This window comes from Xenopus laevis, chromosome 3S, assembly GCF_017654675.1.
Source record: "Xenopus laevis strain J_2021 chromosome 3S, Xenopus_laevis_v10.1, whole genome shotgun sequence".
In the NCBI taxonomy this organism is placed as follows: Eukaryota; Metazoa; Chordata; class Amphibia; order Anura; family Pipidae; genus Xenopus; species Xenopus laevis.
Window position 1 is genome coordinate 28,116,685 of NC_054376.1, and position 20,307 is coordinate 28,136,991.

General features: G+C 41.9%; 1 protein-coding gene and 1 long non-coding RNA gene across 2 annotated transcripts; one reads left to right on the top strand and one right to left on the bottom strand.

The window, feature by feature from the left end:
• The first annotated feature begins 397 nt into the window (after positions 1-397).
• Positions 398-7,661, top strand: LOC121402135. Its single transcript, XR_005966594.1, has 3 exons — positions 398-593; positions 5,586-5,689; positions 7,233-7,661. It is a non-coding gene; the product is annotated as an uncharacterized LOC121402135 (long non-coding RNA).
• A 10,748-nt stretch (positions 7,662-18,409) lies between these two features.
• Positions 18,410-19,978, bottom strand: LOC121402134 (metal transporter CNNM4-like). The gene has a single exon (XM_041588141.1). The coding sequence runs from the start codon at positions 19,976-19,978 to the stop codon at positions 18,524-18,526; it is 1,455 nt and encodes a 484-aa protein (XP_041444075.1). The 3' UTR covers positions 18,410-18,523.
• Between the last annotated feature and the right edge of the window lie 329 nt (positions 19,979-20,307).

A 20,307-nucleotide genomic window follows, 5' to 3' on the forward strand; every position in this document is an offset into this window, starting at 1 on the left:
CAGTGTTGCTAAACACTTTGTTGAAAAAGGAAAAAAAAAAGAACAAATGGTGCAAAACAGATGAAAATACCTGGAAGAACCCTGTTGCCAACATGGAACATGATTACTTCAGCCCTTACATCACCGGCTTTGCACTCACAATCGCTTCCCAAACATCATGATGACAAAAAAAAATAACTTTTCCCATGGACTGTCCCCAGAAATGGAAGTCTGCAACCTCTGACACTTTTTTTTTTGTTCCTACAAGAATAACGGCGATGCCAGGAAACGGTGTTGTCAGGATGAAGAGCCTGCAAAACCTAATTCCCACCACACAAACTAGATCCACTTTCCTCTGTCCACTCACGTTCTTATAGCGCCATCTGGCGCGCCATATCACCTAGTCAAAGCGGGAATCATGTGCTTTCATCTGATTGGCCAATGCTGTAGGCTGTGCTGTTTGAATCATGCTGCGAATAGCGAAAGGCGTGTCATGGCGGCTGCGTGTTTAGCTGTCAGCAAGTGATTCAATTCGGCTGAAGACTCGTGCTCCTGTTGTACCGGGGCAGCCGCCGGTGTGCGAGAGACAGTGGAGGAGATGGACTTTCAGAGAGGTAGTAATAGTGTGTCACTATACAGTTACACTTATGCGCAGTGTCAGCTCGTCCTGGAGTTAGATTGTCAGCTGTTCTGCACAGTCACCAAGAGCCAGACGTCAACAAGATGTGAGCAGGGCAGTATTAAGGGCATGGTTCCCCCACTTTGATTATGTTGAAGAATGGCCAATTCAAGCAACTTTTCGATTGCCCTTCATTGTTTCTTTTTTTTTTTTTTGTTTATAGTTTTTTTTAATTATTGAATTAAATTAAATTAAATTGAAATGCGGGTCACAGACACCATCTAAAAAAAAAAAATGAAATGCTTTGTAAGGCTACAAATTAAACAGTATTGCTACTTTTTATTGCTCTTCTTTCAATTCGTGCCCTATTCATATTCTAGTGCATGGAATATATTCAAGTGCATGGTTGCTAGGGTAAATTTGGACCCTAGCAACCAGATTGCTGAAAAGCTGCTGAATAAAAAGCCAAATAACTCAAAAATGACACGTAATAAATACCAATTGCAAATTGAATCAGAATATCACTCTCTACATCAGTGATCCCCAGGTCCGGACTGAGAATTAAAATAGGCCCTGGCAGAGGCCCACTAAATAAATACTGACTTTCTATGGGACCTTACAGCAGCCCCTCTGGCATTTGCCTGAACCCACAGATTGCCAGTCCGGGCCTGGTGATCCCCAACCAGTAGCTCGCGAGCAACATGTACTCTCCAACCCCTTGGATGTTGCGCCCAGTGACCTCAAAGCAGGAGCTTATTTTTGAATTCCAGGCTTGGAGGCAAGTTTTAGTTGTACAAAAAACAGGTGTACTGCCAAACAGAGTCTCCTGTAGGCTGCCAGTCCACATAGGGGCCACCAATCACAGCCCTTATTTGGCACCCTCATGCTTGTGTTGCTCCCCAACTGTTTTTATTTTTGACTGTGGCTTATGGGTAAAAAAGGTTGGGGACCCCTGCTCTACATCATACTAAAAGTTAATTTAAAGGTGAACAACCCCTTTAAAGGAGAAGGAAAGTTTAAAACTAAGTTAGCCTTATCAGAAAGGTCCATCTAAATATACCAGTAAACCCCCAAAGTAATGTTGCTCTGTCTCCTGTCAAAAGAAACACTGCATTTCTTTCCTTCTATTGTGTACACATGGGCTTCTGTATCAGACTTCCTGCCTTCAGCTTAAATCTCATTGCCCTGGGCAAGAGCATGCTCAGTTTGCTCCTCTCCCCCCACCCCTCCCTTCTCTACTGTGATCTGAGCCCAGAGCAGGGAGAGACTCAGGCAGGAAGTGATGTCACACCACATTAATACTGCAGCTCCTATTCTAAACAAACAGAGAGTTTCTAGAGCTTTTTACTCAGGTATGGTAAAACATTCTACAGAATAAATATAGCATTCTAGCTTGCACTATTGCAGCTAATCTATTGGCAATAAAATGCCTCCGTAGCTTTCCTTCTCCTTTAAGGCACAAGTGGTCTCTCTGATTTTGCATTCAGCATTGCACTCTGATAGAGTGCAATGCTGAATCGCCCATAAATATCAAAATTTTCAGGTACCCTTCTGCCACCGGGCACTGTTCATGATGAACTTACATTTCAAGCATCCCTATGTAATAAATACAGGCAGAGAGATATCAGGCACATCCTAAAAACATGGAGATCCATCTGTGCATTTGGGCCTAATTGCTTAACATCCAGGCCTGGCCCAGAAGACAGCAGTTTATATATTCTCTGCATATTTGGGTGGCTTTCCTCTGAATGCTAAAAGTTTCTGTCCAAAGACCTTTTGGTAGTTTATTGACTACTGATTAAATTGACCCTAATATGGGTGTGTGTTATGGCCTCTGGAAGGGACATTAGATTGCAAGATCCTCAGGTGTAGGTGTATGATTAACTGGTTACACATAAGTGACTCTGACCAGAGAGACAACAAGTAGCCTTGCTGAATAACAACCAATATGTCATTTTATATGGGTATAGCCAAGGGTAATTGTATCATCCCATAATTTCCCCTTTTAAAATATTTTTAGTTTGTATGCCTTTCTCAATTTGTATCGGACCTGTTATCCAGAATGATTGGGACTTGGGGTTTTTCCATATAAGGGGTCTTTCAATAACCTGGACAGTCCTGGATTTGTGGCAAGGCCACAAAGGCCCAGGCCTAGGGCGGCGAAATTTTAGGGGCGGCATGCCGCCCAGCCACATCCTAAAGTGTATGGGGAACGCAGCGTTCCCCATCGCTATGACGCACACTTGCGCGGGGTGGGGGAATGTTGATTGTCGATATTGGGTGCTAGGACCCAGAGGCCTCGGGGCGCCCGGGAGAGAAATCCATCACTGAACCTGAAACTTCATATAATAAGTCTTCTAAAAATAATTTAAATAGTAATCAAATAATTGTTTTCCCACCAATAAGGAGTACTTATCTAGGATTGGGTACAGGTACTGTTTTGTTATTACAGAGAAAACGGTATTATGGTTTATTTTGAATTATGTAATTGAAGAGGTTCTCCACCTTCCAAAAAACTTTGTTTTCAGATTGTTCACCAGCAATAAATACTTCTTTAAATTACTTTCAATGTTTTATTTTTCACTGTTTTTCCAAAACTGAAGCTTTAAGTGGAATGTTCCCGTGGTTACAATTTGCTACATTTAGTTGATCCATTTCTCAGCAGTATCTGTGGAGTATCAGCAACTATTGTATCAATTCTAACAGCTGCCTTTAATGGCACTCAGGGATTCTGCTCAGCAGGGACAAAGATAACAAATGTATCAATTTAGAACAGGAAAAGAGTCGGCGATGACAACCGTCAGAAAGACACAAGAAAGTGAAAAATTAAAATGTAAACTTCATTATTAGAAAAATGATCACAAATAGAAAGCAATTGAAAAAAAGTGTTTGTTTCTGGTGAACAATCTGAAACCAACTGAACTGAAAAAAGTGTTGGAACCCCTTTGGGATTATTTTCACCTTTCACCACAAGGGTGGGTTGTTCACCCTTTTGGAGATGATCTTTCTGTAATTCGGTGCTTTCTAGATAATCGGTTTCTGGATAATGGATCCTATGCCTGGATTATATATATAATCCCTGCTCATAACATTACATATGTGGATACTTGCCACATCTCTGTTTGTTAAAGCTGAACTATTTTGAAAATGAAAATTTAATATAAGCTTCATCATACTGAAATAAGAAACTTTCTAAATACAATCTGGATCAACTGGCAGATAGTTAGTTAATAAAAAAAAAAAAAAAAAAAGGTTGAACTCGATGGACATGTCTTTTTTTCAACCTTACTTACTATGTTACTATGTTACTATGTTACAATCAATTAAATATTCTGTAGCGTTTCTGAAATAATCACGTTTATGTTCGCTATTCCACTCTCTCCATCTGTTTCTTTTCATTCTGTCTTCATTTAGGAGTTGTATGTCAGATATTCATTGACAGTTGCATCCAATATATCTTAGAGGGGGGCTCATTTTGCCTAGAAGATGTATTACAGCTCCAGGGCCGGAACTAGGGGTAGGCAGAGTAGGCGGCCGCCTAGGGCGCAATCATGATGGGGGGCGCACTTTTAGGGGGATTTTGTTTTCTTTTTTTTAAACCCTGGTTTGATTGGCCTTTAATAGTTTTTTAATTCACCTAGTCCAAGCCCCTCTTTCCCATGATTTGTACTGTGGGCACTCTCCACCTCCCTCTTGGCTGCTGCTGGCACAGCTACATTTTTGTGGGCAATATGGTGGATTTTTGGCTCCTGCTTGCACAAGTACATATTTGGGAGAAATATTGTGGAATTTCTGGCTGCTGCTGGCACAATATGAGGGATTGGCTACTGATGGCACACGTACAAATGGGAGTAATATTATAGCTGCTGGCACAGGTACACAGATGTTTGGGGCATTATGATGGATTTTTGGCTTCTGCTGGCACAGGTACAAATTAGGGGCAATATGATGGATTTTTTTTGGTTGCTGCTGGCATAATTACAGACTGGGGGTAACACCATGATGGATGTTTTGTCTTATGCTGGCACTGGTACAGATTGGGGGCTTGGGGGTAATCTGAGTGATTGACTGCCATTGGCACAGGTACAAATGGGGGTAATATGATAGGCGCTGGCACAGGTACATGGGGCAACATAATGGCTGCTGGCAGAAGGTGGAAATGATAATATAATAATTATAATGATAATATAATAACAAATGATAATGTAGGGCCGGGTGGGGGGCACTGATTTAATCCCTTGCCTAGGGTGCCAAAATACCTTGGCCCGGCCCTGTACAGCTCACTCGATTAAAATCACCAGACATCATGTCTCTCTACATTCAGAATTTGTGCAAAAGGCAGTTATTTTGTTAGATTTTGTTTGCACTGGAATCAGTTATTTGAGTGAGCTCTAATTCATCTGCTAGGAAAGGAAGCCCCCCTATAAGATATATTGGATCTAACTGTCAATGTATATCTGACACCCAACTGCTGCATGAAGACAGAATGAAGAGAAACAGATGCTGAGGGAGGTGAACATAAACTTAATTATTTCAGAAACAACGCAGAATATTTAATTGATTATATTGAGAAATTTCCTTATTTCAGTATGATGAAGCTTATATTACAATTTAATTAATGCAATAGTTCCCCTTTAAGCTTTCTCAATTTCCCAGCTGATTCATCTTGTTCAGCGTTAAATCACAGTGCTGCTGCTATGGTAGGAATGCTCTGGACAGGCAACAACATACTGTATGGGACGATTATATTATAATGGGGGACAAAATGCTTTACATCACATCATTGTCACTTTGAATGGCAGTTGCATAAAAACACCTTGCCTGATGTGGATAAGGATTTATCTATCGCTGGAGATCTGACAGCAGCATAAGTTTTTGTGCGTTTGATTGAACCATGTTAGAATGGAAACATCTATGCTGCTTCTTTGTGGTTGTACTAGGCTACATTGTTGCATGAAGACAAGCAATTGACTCCAATCTCCCACAGGTATCTGGTCGGCGGCTCTTGATGGAGACCTCAACAAAGTTAGATACTTTATTCATAAAGGGAGGGATCCGAGCCTGCCTGACAACTTCAGCTACACAGCGCTGGTGAGACCTTAAAGGAAAACTAAACCCTAAAAATGAATATGGCTGACAATGACATTTTATAAACCAAACTTATTGCACCAGCCCAAAGTTTCAGCTTGTCAATAGCAGCAATGATCCAGGACTTCAAACTTGTCACAGGGGGTCACCATCTTGGAACATGTCTGTGATACTCAAATGCTAAGTGGGCTCTGAGCAGCTGTTGAGAAGCTAAGCTTAGGGGTCGTCACTAATTATCCAGCAGAAAATGAGGTTTGTCTGTAATATAAGCTGATGCTACCCAGCTGATTATTAAATTCTGATGCTAATTGCACTGGTTTCTGTGCTGCCATGTAGTAATTATCTGTATTAATTACTAATCAGCCTTATATTGTGATATTTATATTCTATGTGTACTGTATATTGTGAGTGGGTCCCTAAGCTCACTATATTTTTCATTAAATCCAAACATAGATGTTTAGTTGTAGGAGGTGAATGATTGCCTCTGATTGATAAAAACTGGATTTGTATTAAAAATGAGGAATATGATATCGTACCCTTGAAAAGAAGAAGGCTGTGTATCATAAGAACATGCTTATTCTGCTCCATGTCACTGGGAGGGCTACACTGATAGCCAGGAAAGTAGCAGGACTATCCTTTGTATAAAAAGACCAGCTTCAATGTATTCACAATAGGAGAGGACAGACTGTCTGAAATAAGCTTTGGCAGTCTGGCACCAAATACCAGACTGTGTACCCAATCTAATATTAGATGGCAACTCTGGATATGTCCACAACAGTGCAGCCATTTACAATCTTGTGATTGAACAAACATCCAAAATTAAGGAAGAGCACTGGAGCCACTTTTAAATACTGGTGATTTTTAATGTTATAATTTAGATTTTAATCTCATAATTTTGATTTTTAATTTCATAACTATGACTTAATCTCATAGGCATGACTTAATCTCATAATTATGACTTTAAAAAGTCAAAATTATGAGATTAAAAGTAAGAATTTTGACTTTTTAAAGTCATAATTATGAGATTGCACCGAATCCACTATTTTGGATTTGGCAGAACCCCCGAATCCTTCGCAAAAGATTTGGCCCGAATGCCAAACTGAATCCTAATTTGCATATGTAAATTAGGGGTGGGAAGGGGGAAACATTTTTTACTTCAGTGTTTTGTGACAAAAAGTCACATAATTTCCTTCCCTGCCCCTAATCTGCATATGCAAATTAGGATTCGTTCGGCCGGGCAGAAGGATTCAGCTGAATCTGAAAACGACAGAATCCCGAACCGAATCCTGGATTCGGTGCATCCCTAAACTGCTGTAATGAACGGAGGTTTGCGACAGGTCTGCAACTGCCCTCGCTAGAATTCATGGCACAGTCAGTGCACACAGGCTACAAAGATTAGTGCAAGGACTACGGGATAATGTTTATATAATTCCAATTTCCACACTCCCACGTTCTTGATTAGCTTAATACAAAATTAACATAGAACAATTGTCTATAACTTGTCTATAAAATCTTAACCCTAAACTTTGTGGCTTCTTCTATACAGCTCGGTGGCATGTCTTCCTAGCTCGTGTGCCTGCAATGCTGCGTCCTGGGGGAGAAATAATCGGTCGGTGTCCTTCCAGCTTGAATGTATTTGCAGCACGACAAAGTGAAGACCCCTCTGGCCAGCAAGGGAGAGACGGAAAATGCTTGGGCACTTTATCTTTAAAAAATATAATGGCACGGAGGAAAGGCATTGGGGGAAATCTGCAACAGGTGCCAGTATAAGGACATAATAATGCTCTCCGCTATATCAACAGGTCGCTGCAGGGGGAGAGAGTGGGTGCCATATTTGCTTGCAAGTTACGTCGGGATTAGAGAGGTTTTCCTCCTTCATCACTTCCTCTCCAGCATTCTGTGGCCAAATATCTGTTGGATTTTCTTTTCTGCTTTCTGCAAACAAAATAGAATAAAAGTCAATATTTTAACTGTTCAGCACCCAGGGAATGGGAATGTGTATGCACTAATTCACTGCTAAACAGTGGTGTGGTCTTTGCAGCTTATGGGCTGGTCATGACTGTGCTTACTTAAAGGGATACTGTCATTTGAAAACATGTTTTTTTCAAAATGCATCCATTAATAGTGCTGCTCCAGCACTGAAATCCATTTTTCAAAAGAGCAAACAGATTTTTTTTTATACTCAATTTTGAAATCTGACATGGGGGCTAGACATATTGTCAGTTTCCCAGTTGTCCCCAGGCATGTGACTTGTGCTTTGATAAACTGCAGTCACTCTTTACTGCTGTACTGCAAGTTGGAGTAATATCACCCCCTCCCTTTCCCCCCGCAGCAGCCGGACAACAGAACAATGGAAAGGTAACCACATATCACCTGCCTGGTAGATCTGAGAACAGCACTCAATAGTAAAAGCCAAGTCCCACTAAAACTGATTTAGTTACATTAAGTAGGAGAAATAACAGCCTGCAAGAAAGTAGTTCCATCCTAAAATGCTTGCACAAGTCACATGACTGGGGCAGCTGGGAAACTGACAATATGTCTAGCCACATGTCTGAATTCAAAATTGAATATAAAAAAATCTGTTTGCTCTTTTAAAAAATGGATTTCATTGCAGAATTCTGCTGGAGCAGCACTATTAACTGATGTGTTTTCCCATGACAGTTTAACTTTAACTTAACTCTATGTTGATCCAGATGAAGGAAAAGCACCTCCTCTGCAAGTTCTAAGACTGTTTATCATACAGTAAAAATCTTTTCCTGACCTCAGCCTTTTATTTTCTGGTATAAAACAAACATACAAACCACCCCTTTTTGGTGTCATATGTACAGAGCAATGCACATGGGACCAAATATTCTGCATGTAAGAAAATTGATTTAAATACACAGGTATGGGATCCGTTATCCGGAAACCCATTATCCATTAAGCTCCAAATTAAAGAAAGGCTGTTTCCTATTTTATCCAAATAATCAACAGTTTTTAAAAATGATTTCCTTTTTCTCTGTAATAATAAAACAGTACCTTGTACTTGATCCAAACTAAGATATAATTAATCTTTATTGGAAGTATCTGTAAATACCCAGGTCCCAAACATTCTGGATAACAGGTCTCATACATGAACCATGAAAGGAAGGCATTTTCTGTGTTAAGGCCATTAACGTTATAATTATGGTAATGGCTGATGTAATAAAGTACTAAATGTTATTTAACTGATAAAAGTGTCCAAGTAGAAATCCACGTGCACTGTAAAGGTGACCATACACATGATGACCCATACAGCATAGTGATGCCCAGGTGTGTCCGTTACCTTTCGGTTGCTGATGTGGGTGTCAGGTCCAGCTGTCGATATAGCCAGATCTTCACTGAAGCCCTTTATTTTTTCCAGTGATCACTCACCTCTTTGTGGCATCAATGGCAGTCTCCTTTGTGACGTCACTAGCAGGTTCAGGTCATGGGAAATGTAATGGTTTGGGTGGATAGGGTCGGGTGCTGGTCAGAGATTTTGTGTCCTGCATATCACTAGTATAGTACTCCGATCAACTGACCCACAAGCTGAATGCATGAATATAGTAGAAGTAGCTATATATTTGTATGGCCGCTTTTCTATTCAGTGCTGGCTGTTCACAAATTCAGAGCAGCAGGAAGTGAATTCCTTTAACTAACCAATGGCAATTTTCTGTCAGGCCAGATAACCCTATATCCAGCAAGATTAACTGTTACTATCCATTGCTATACAGAGAGGTCACGTGCACACTCAGGCCCTTCAGCGCTGATTCCACTTGGTGCCAAATGTCTAAGGGAGACGCCACCCCCAAAATTCCAAGTAGTAAAGCTATACAGGCTAGCACACACAACGAATAAAACCGGGGTCATACCCCTGGTGCGTTTATTGCGTCACAACGTTTCGGGGGTTTGTCAGGTAATCCACCTGACGAAGGGGGAACACCCCTGAAACGTTGTGACGCACAAACGCACCAGGGGTATGACCCCCAGTTTAATTCGCTGTTTGTGCTAACCTGTATTGCTTTACTACCCATTGCTATACATGATCATAATATTGGGCCATATGGTTGAAATTGGACAAAATCTGGTTTACCAGCTTAAAGAACAGGAAATATTTTTTTTTTCTCCCTGCGGCATAATAGTTTTTTTGTTTTTTTTCCCTGGGGTACAACCTGTGTCACTGTGTAAGCTAGAACAATGAGTCTACCATCTACACTGTTTGGTAGGAGTAGGCCCATTCACTGTTCAATGAATAATGTTCTTAATGTACTTTGTTAGACTTGAACATGGGGTAGCAGCAGACTAATGAGAAGGCTTATTCAGTTGTGTTCAGAATAATAGCAGTCTGACATAACTAACCTGAACAATCACTGTTTTTGGTAGAAATTCTATTTCTACATGGCAAATAATTTACTAGTAGGTGTAGTAGAGTAATAGAAACCCAACAGTCTTGACATTTTGCTGATTCGGTGTCACTAAATCAAGGAGTGGTTCACTATTAAGTTAACTTTAGACGCTGCTACTTTTGGGAACAGCCAATTTTCTTCACTTTCTGTAAAGGAATAACACAAATTTCATAAATGCTTGTTCATGTTTTGCTTTGGAATATAATGTGCAGTGTTCCCAATGCATTTGCGTGTATGGAGATAAAAGCTATTATAAGGATTTTTAGCTTTAGTAACTTTTTTATAAACATGCTGCTATTATTCTGAACACAACTGTACATGCAGGGAGCTTCCATACCACATCAAACGCAGACTTCATCTAAGCCAAGTGTCAGGTCTTAAATATGACAGAATTGTCCGCATTTCACTAATGAACTAGAGTTAGTTGGTGTTTCTACATCAGCGAAGCATGAGAAGTGCAGTAAAGCTTAAGCTTTGATGATCCTATAGATCAGTACTGAGAAGCACCACTGAAATTAAAGCCTCAATTTTGAATTATTGAGAAGAACTGAAATAGAATAACTTATTGAGAAGAACTGAAATAGAATAACTCTGGCCCAAATGTAATACATCCAATGTGCTCCTTTCACAATTAGCTTTCTCCATGTATTTATTTGCAGCACCAGTAAACAGTACTTATTCCCTGCTACCATTTTAGATACTTATTTAAAGGAAAAGTAACCCCCTTAAAAAAAACCCACCCCTCCTCCCCAGCCTATCTGCTACCCTGGGCAAATGCCCCTAATTTTTTACTTACCCCTCGGTGCAGATTCACGGCTTCAGAGTTCACAGGCACCATCTTCTTCGGTCTACTTCTTGCTTCAGCAATTTTCGTGACTGTCGGCGCATGCGCAGTTGAGAAAAGCCCAACTGCGCATGCGCTGATACGGAACTTACTCCCCGACGAAGACAGAAGAGAAGAAGATGGCTGCCGTGAATTCAGATGCCGTGAATCTTCACCGAGGGGTAAGTAAAAAGTTTAGGCATTTGCCCGGGGAAGCAGCTAGGCTGAGGGGGTGGAGGGAGGGGGTCTATATAGGGTAGGGTTTTTTTTAAATAAGGGGTTTCATTCTCTCTAAGGGTAAGGGCACACGGGCAGATTCAGGGAGATTAGTCGCCCCGGTGACAAATCTCCTCTTCTTCGGGGCGACAATCTCCCCGAACTGCCTTCCCGCTGGCTAGAATGATAAATCGCCAGCGGGATGGCACTTGCGGCGATTCATTTTCCGAAGTCGCCTGAAGTTTCCTCATGAGGCAACTTGGGAAACCAAAGTGCCGCGAGTGCCATCCCGCTGGTGATTTTTCATTCTAGCCGGCAGGAAGGTTAGAGGAAGGCAGTTTGGGGAGATTGTCCCCCTGAAGAAGAGATTTGTTGCCGGCGACTAATCTCCCCGAATCTGTCCATGTGCCCTTACGATAAGTGTTTTTAGGTCACTCATATACCAAACCTATCTAAACCGTTAGATAAAGATAATGATTTTCCAGAAAGGACATAGTAAATGTGGGCCTTTGTGCTGAATGAGAAGAGAAGCATTAGCGTGAAGGATGAAAGGCACAGCATTGGCTGCAAGCAGAGAAGGGGAGCCAGGGTTCCTCATAGATTTGCACTGGATGGTTGATAAGCAGCAAAGTCCCATATTATATTTACCTCTGTACAATGGTATGAGCCGCTATTAGCTGAAACTCTCAATTGTGCCAGTAACTGAAGTGTTGATTAGAAGTGCTAGAAGTACAGGTAATATAAAGAGGTAGAGATGGAGAAAATGGAGAGAAAAGTTAGGGGGAAGAAAGACATTGTTCCAGAAAAATGATTCAGTGCGGATTATAATTCAGCAAATCAAACAGTATCTTAGGTGTAGGCAAACTCAGGCACTCCATTTGTAGCAATAACCAGCATGTAGTGCCAGCAGTCTTCTCACCTAAGCACATCATGTAACATGCACATCTTACTACAGCACAATTATCTTACTCCTAGCGATGCACCAAATCCAGCTTCTGGTTTAGGTTCCTGGAAAATCCTAGCACTTTTTGTAGGATTCATATTCAGCCAAATCCGATCTCTTACAGTTAAAGGCGCATTTATCAAGGGTCGAATATGTGCGAGTTTTTTTTAAACTTCCTTAAATTCGAATTCAAAATTCAATTGGGGGAAATTTATTTGATAAATCAAATTGTTAAAACTAGGGACTAATTTTACCATATTCGATCTGAATTATACAAAACTCAAACGTCAGGAAGGCTACAAACATCTCCAAATTGATTCCTGGACTTCTCCCATTGACTTTAACATGAATTCAGCAGGTTTTAGGTGGCGAATTGTCAAATTCTTAAAGGGCAAAAGTATAATAAATCTCAAAAAATCTAATTTGATTTTTTTTTAAAAAAACTCGAGTTGATTTTGGATAATTCCCTAGTCAAATCTGAATGTTTTGATTGGGTGGATCTAAGAATGGTGGATTCAGTGCATGCCTATTTTTGCAAATTTTTTTTTGAAATTTAAGGGAACAGATTTCAGTTGCATTTCTAAAGACAGACACATGAGGGCACTCACCAAACTGCACCGATGTGCTCAGCCAATGGGCTCAACAAGTGGAGCTGTAACAAGGCAGATACAGCCCCTGGGTTGGCAGTGTCTCCCACAAGCACCAATGGGAGGTATTACCAAAAGGACAAATTTATTTAGATCGATGGGATTGTCTGTTAAAACTGTCCCAAGGGGGGGGGGGGGCACACAGGGTAATAATTCTAGCAGTTAACCCAAAAGTGGCCAGAATAATATGTTTGTATATTGACAAACTAATGGCCAGAGATTTGCTCCTCACAAAATATCAGCTTCACACAGTGGGGCTCATTTATCAGCATTGGGCAAACTGTCATCTGCAATTACCACTGATTGGTTTCTATGGGTTTCTGCCGAGGTGCAATGTGTCCTTTATTGGAAAATAAGCCTCTGTAAGTTTTAAGCATCTTTAAGGAACAGTAAAATCACAAAATTAAAGTGTTTTAAAGCAATAAAAATTAGGGATGCACTGAATTCCCTATTTGGGATTCAGCTGTATCCTTGGTGAAAGATTCGGCCGAATACTGAACCGAATCCTAATTTGCATACGGAAACTAGGGGCAGGAAAGGAAAAAGTGAAAAAAATGATACCCTACCTGCCCCTAATTTACAAATGCAAATTAGGATTCGGTTCGGCCAGGCACAAGGATTCGGCCGGATCCGAATCCTGCTGAAAAAGGCCGAATCCTGGATTTGGTGCATCCCTTTTATAAAAATATAATGCACTGTTGCCCTGCACTGGTAAAACTGGTGTGTTTGCTTCAGAAACACTACTATAGTTTACATAAATAAGCTGCTGTGTAGCAATGGGGGCAGCCATTTAAAGGAGAAAAAGGCTCAGGTTACACAGCAGATAAGCTCTGTAGAACATAATGGTGTTATCTGTTATCCACTATTTATCCTGTGCCATATAGCCTTTTTTCAATTTCCGCCATTGCTACACAGCAGCTTGTTTATATGAACTATAGTAGTGTTTCTGAAGCAAACACATCAGTTTTACCAGTGCAGGGCAACACTAAATGACATTGCCATTACTTTAAAACACTTTAACTTGATGTTACCATTCCTTTAAGTAAGATGATCGGGGTTAGAAACATAGGCATCAGCCTCCCAGCAGCTGCGGCAGCAGCCCCCAAGACAAACTAGCTCTTGTTTCTCCTACAGTTACACTCCTGAGAATTATAACATTATAGAATACTTGCTACATACCTTGACTATCTGCAAGTCACTCAAGGCTCTCACAGTGTAGTCTGGATAGTAGAAACTGGAATCTGTAGGACTGTTTTGAATACCAGGGGACTGATGACCTGAGGAATACGGCACGAGTGACAAAAGGAAAGCAATGGTGATTGGGATGATGTGGTTAGTATACGGGAAGAAGTACAGGCATGGGATCTGTTATCCGGAAACCCATTAACCAGAAAGCTGGGAATTAAGGAAAGGCCATCTCCCATAGACTCCATTATAATCTAATAATCCAAATTGTTTTAAGATGTTCCCTTTTTCTCTGTAATAATAAAACAGTACCTTGTACATGATTCAGACTAAGATATAATGAATCTTTATTGGAAGAAAAAACAGCCTATTGGGTTTATTTAATGTTTACATGATTTTCTAGTAGACTTAAGGTATGAAGATCCAAATTACAGAAACATCCATTATCTGGAAAACCCCAGGTCCCGAGCATTCTGGATAACAGGTCCCATACCTGTATTCAGATTCTACATTGGAACTATAAACCTCAATAGTTTAGACCAGGGCAGGATAGCAGAAATCTGTATAACTGAATTGGCTCTTACCTAACAGACAGGGACTCAGTGCAGCTACACCATAGTAGGTGAATGCTCCATTCTCAAACTTCAGCCCTTCTTTTCCAATTTCCACTTGCACCGTACCCTAATACCAAAAGAGAATTTGTAAAAGCCTATGACTGGAAGGCTGACCGTTTTGAAATGACCGTCCCCTAGAGATCACCTGCAGAATTAGAATGAAGTAATCCACAGGCTGGCTGCGTAGGTATAGAAAATGCTCAGGACACAGACGATCGCTGTCATCAAACTTCACCTCCTGGGTGACTCCTGGGAGCTTTAGTAGGTTTAAGAGGGCTTTCTCTGAAACCCTGGAGGTAACAAATAAAACCACTTCTACCAAAGACAAGAAGAGGTTAAGTGGCAGGGAGGGAAAGCAGCATTGTAAAGAAAAAGAGTGTTATTATTACTAGCTTATATTTGTAAAGCACCAACATATTCCACAGCTATGTACAACAGAAGTAATTATACCGTGAATATACAGATTCCATACCAAAATATAACCCATACAAGAGGTAAGGAGAGCCCTGCTCAAAACAGCTAAAATCCATTGGGTGACAAGACCCTGGGGAAAGAAACACCCAAATAAGAAATGAGCCTCCCCAAGTATCTGCAACTATATAAATTGGTGCACCAGCATTGAGTGACTGTTAAAGGAGAACGAAGGCTTAACTAAAGAAGTCGGCTAGAAATTTTGTACATTATGTGTTAGGCTTCTGTATTATCCCAAGGCAACCACATCCCTTTAGCAGTAAAGATCTGTGTCTCCAAAGATGCCCCAGTAGCCTTCCATCATCTTTTCTGCTGATTCACTGCACATGCACTGTGCTGCTGTCACTTACTGAGCTTAGGGACCTACTCACAATATACAGTACAAATAGAATAGAAATGTAACAATATAAGGCTGATTAGTAATAAATACAGATAATTACTACATGGCAGCACAGAAACCAGGGCAATTAGCATCAGAATTGTATAATCAGCCCTGTAGCATCAGCTTATATTACAGACCAATCTCATTTTCTGCTTGATAATTTGTGACGATCCCTAAGCTTAGCTTCTCAACAGCTGCTCACTGAGCATGTGAGTGTCGCAGACGTGACAAGTTTGAAGTCCTGGATCATCGCTGCTATTGAGAAGCTCGGTATATAAAATATGGCATTTTTAGCCATATTTATTTTTAGGGTTTAGTTCTCCTTTAAGGTGGCCATACATGGGTCGATAAAAGCTGCATACAGACCGAGTTAGCAGCTTATTGGCCCGTGTATGGGGTCCACCGACGGGCTTTCCCAACTGATATCTGGCCGAAAATGGGGCAGATGCCGATCAGGCAGGGCTAAACATCCCGTTGGATCGCAGACCGCATCTGTTCTCAAGGTGGGGAGAAATCTGCTTGTTTGGCAATGTCTCTCTGAGTATGGTCACCTTTAGTGGATAAAGAGGCACACAAGTGTTTCGCTGTCCATTTGGCAAGGCATTTGCTGGAAGAAAACAAAAGCAACTGCTGCCCCATTTTAGTCGGGTGAAAAGTTCATCACTTTAGAAAGTCTACACGCAGGAGTAGTGGGAGAAGTTCATTAAATTAAATAATACATATGATGGTTTGAAAATAAACATGCAGCACTGCAGCAAGTGGTGGCCATGGATAAAACTAACCCTGAGTCAGAAAGCGCTGTGTTGCCAGCAGAAGCTGGGGCGACATTTTAACCTTCTGTTCGGCTTCTGAGCTTCTAAAGAAGGACAAGTCATCCCCACCACGGGGTATTACTATTGGCTGTACTGGCTGCCTCTTCTTTTTTACTTTGTGCCCTGTGGAGAAGTAAAAGGTACAGCAAATATTGCCATAAGTAGGTAATGATATTCTCTCATACGCTCTACAATACAGTAACATGTCTGACCTCTAAGCAACTTCCAGTTGCATTTAAGAGCAGTCTTTATCATGCAGGCAGTGTTTTTAACCAAAACAAGGTAGTAAAGTATTAGAAATTGTGTCAAATTGTTGTACATTTAATTTTAATATATACTGATATTTTATATATAGTTGTGGTGCTTTAGATCACAACTACTTTTTCAAGACCATAAGCCTAAATATTCCAATTTACTGCAATAGGGGGTGATTTAAAATGGTTTGTTCTTCAGTCCCCATATCTGGATTGCGTAAAGGGATTCTGTCATTTTTATGATGTCGTTTTTATTTCTATTTTTACACTGCAAATAATTCCCGCTACAATATAAAATTTAATTCCTGTAATATTGGTGTGTAGGCAGCCATTTAAGGTCATTTTGCCTGGTCATGTGCTTTCAGAAAGAGCCAGCACTTTAGGATGGAACTGCTTTCTGGCAGGCTGTTGTTTCTCCTACTCAATGTAACTGAAGAAGTTGCAGTGGGACCTGGATTTTACTTAGATCTACCAGCCATCTGTTATCTTATCGATAAACTGTGGTGTGGTAATGGCGTATGCTCACCCGGCAGCACGTATCCACGTGATCGATGCTCTCGCGAGAGCCCGGCCACTTCGCTCTGGCTTTGGCACCACAATATCTCACTTGCTTCTAAACACTGAACAAGACAGAGCTGTTCAGCTGTTATCTTGTGTCAGGGAGCTGCTTTCTCGTTACCTTCCCATTGTTCTGTTGTTAGGCTGCTGGGGGAAAGGGAGGGGTGAGATCACTCCAACTTGCAGTACAGCAGTAAAGAGTGACTGAAGTTTATCAGAGCACAAGTCACATGATTGGGTGCAGCTGGGAAACTGACCATATGTCTAGCCCCGTGTCAGATTTCAAAATTAAATGTAAAAAAATCTGTTTGCTCTTTTGAGAAACGGATTTCAGTGCAGAATTCTACTGGAGCAGAAGGGGCAGATGTGAATAAAAAGTACTTAGCTCTGTTCCTAACCACCAGGGTAGCAACTACAGAGGAAGCAGACCCTGCAGCTGCAGGGGGCCCCCAGGAGGTATAAGGGCCCCAGGAAGCCCTAATTGATATACAATTTCCATCATTATTGGTAATAAAAAGGTCACCTTCTAGGCATTTTGGGGGCCTGAAAAATAATTTGCTGTGGGGTCCATTAATTTCTAATTACACCACTGCTAACCACACATTGATAACAATGGCCTTACTGCAGTCCTCTGACTCATCCAAAATTTCTGATTTTATGATCTCCTCTATGACATCTTCGAGGGTCACCAGTCCCATAACTTCATAGAACGGATCTCCTTCTCCCTCGTTGTTCACTTTCTGTACGATGGCCATGTGGGACTTGCCTAAGAAACAAAGTCACAGAGGAAGGATTGCCAGGTCGAATTTAAAACACAATTAAAAAAGAATGCATAAATGATGAAAAAGACCAAAGGATGGACAAATATTATAAGGTTGTACTTTCATTTCAATACAAATACACAGAATACAGTAGAGGAGGGTGCAGTTTTCATATTTCAGGGACACTCCAGGGACAATATCTTCGGTCCCTTTTATTTGAAGTATCTCCTACCTCCTGTTTCTGATTAAAGGGGTTGTTCATGTTTGCGTTCACTTTTAGTATAATGTAGAGAGTAATGTTATGAAACAATTAGCAATTGGTTTTCATTTTTTATTATTTGTGGTTTTTGAGTTATTTAGCTTTTTATTCAGCAGCTCTTCAATATGCATCTTAACCAATCTGGTAGCTAGGGCCCAAATTATCCTAGAAACCATGCATTGATTTGAATAAGAGACTGGAATATGAATAGGAGAGGCCTGAATAGAAGGATCGGTAATAAAAAGTAGCAATAATTATACATTTGTAGCCTTACAGAGCATTTGCTTTTTAGATGGGGTCAGCGACACCCATTTGAAAGCTGGAAAGAGTCAGAGGGAAAAGGCAAATAATTATAAAACTATAAAAAATAAATAATGAAAACCAATGGAAAAGTTGCTTAGAATTGGCCGTTCTATTATATACTAAAAGTTTACTTAAAGGTGAACCACCCCTTTAACCTAAAAAAGACATACAGGCTTGCTCAAACACTCATACAGCTCTTGCATTCACCACAACCCCTCACCCTTCTTGAACTCCTCCAGCACAGCTTCCAGCTTGGTATCACTGAACACAAAGTGGACAGGATGGCTGTAAAAGCGAGTGATGGTGCTCAGTGAAGTACAGTCTTGTGGGTCCACAAAAGCCAGGTCCTTGACATAAAGGATATCCACAATATTGGAGCGCTCGTTCTCATATACTGGGATTTGGGTATAGCCACCCTCCATGATGCTGGACATGGTGTTGAAGTCTAACAAAGCATCACTGGGAAGCATAAAACATTTACCCACCGGAGTTAGAATATCCTCTACGGTCCTATTCCTTAGGGCCCCCTTGCTGAATTCATCCCTCACCAATTCACTGTAGGGGTCTCCACATCGGGCCATTTCCAAGATATGGACTCTTAGTCGGCTGCAGCTTGGATCCTGCCCAAACGCTGTCTCTAAAAGCCATGACATAGGGAATGAGAGGAGCCCTGCCAGGAGCAGGAAGAAATGTGTAAGCCATAGGCACTTGGGAGCTAGGACGGGCCCCCAGCGAGAACTTACTGCAGCTGGTAGCGCCTCACCAGCCAATAAAAGCAATCCAGCTGCTGAGAATATGGCTGCAGGTAGTGAACCTATAGCATGGTACAGCAGAACGGCCACTGCAGAGTTAGTAAGGCAGCACAGGGCCAGCATGGAGATCAGTGTGTAGCCGCCCCAGCGCGTCCGGAGGGGGTCCAACCGAGTGGCCCCGTGTCTTTCACTGGGACTTCCCCAATCTCGCAACAGGCCAAGCTCTGGGGGTTCCAGGATTAGAGTGCTGAGCTGAAGCCCCCTGAGCAAGCCAGACAGAAGGACACACAAGACAATAAGAAGAGCCAGGAGCCAGGAAGCCAAATAATGCCTTGCAGCGGTTTCAGAAGGTTCTACTGGGGAAACTTCATCCCTAAAACTAAACAAGCTGGAGCTGAAGGAGCCCATGGTACACTGTGGTTCATCTCCTTGCCAGGGCGGCTTCTCCTCTTCCTCACCAGCCTCCAGGACTGTAATGAGTGTGTCTCCGCCGGGGAATGGGGCCCAGCTGTTTCCTTTGCGGGTGCACAGGGGGTACATGAGGCCTCGGTCCTTCCTCTCATTCACAGCCCGCACAGTGACCAGACCTGAGTGCTCGCTACACACTCGGAACTCTTCCAGCAGTTGGAGGGGCGAGTCTGGCCCTGGGGAACAAGTCTTGTTTGTGGGGCTGCCAATAGATACCCAGGGCCAGGTGTCATTTCGTAGCCCCGATCCATAAAGACGGAGGCGGAAGGAAGAACCAGGGCGAGCTCTGATCACTCCGCCACTCATTGACACGCCACTTCCCTCCTCCAGCCGCAGTCCTAACACCCGATCTTCAATACCGCCAACTACTTGCGCTGAAGCCAACCCGGTGTCACCGAACCCGGCCAGAAGCAGCAACCCAACCCCGGCTGCCGCCATGTTGGTGGAGGCAGAACAGCCTCTTCTATGCGTTTGACCCCTCGACCAATCAGATGGAAGCCGCCGCTTTCGCTCCTCCAGTGAGAAGCCGAGTGAATAACTAGAGCCTATAAAAAGAAGGAGGCGCGGCAGAGGGCGTGGCTACACTGTAAGGCAAATGTAAACAAGGACAAAAAGCACTGGAAGGCTTAAAACTTTACTAGTGAGGTGTTTATTGGCTACACTTCTCCTCACGGACAAGGCCCCTCAGGTGTTGTGACCTGTTCCTCACATGCTCAAAAGAATAACACCTAACACTGTATAAGGGCTTGTCATCCTTTCCCACCGGT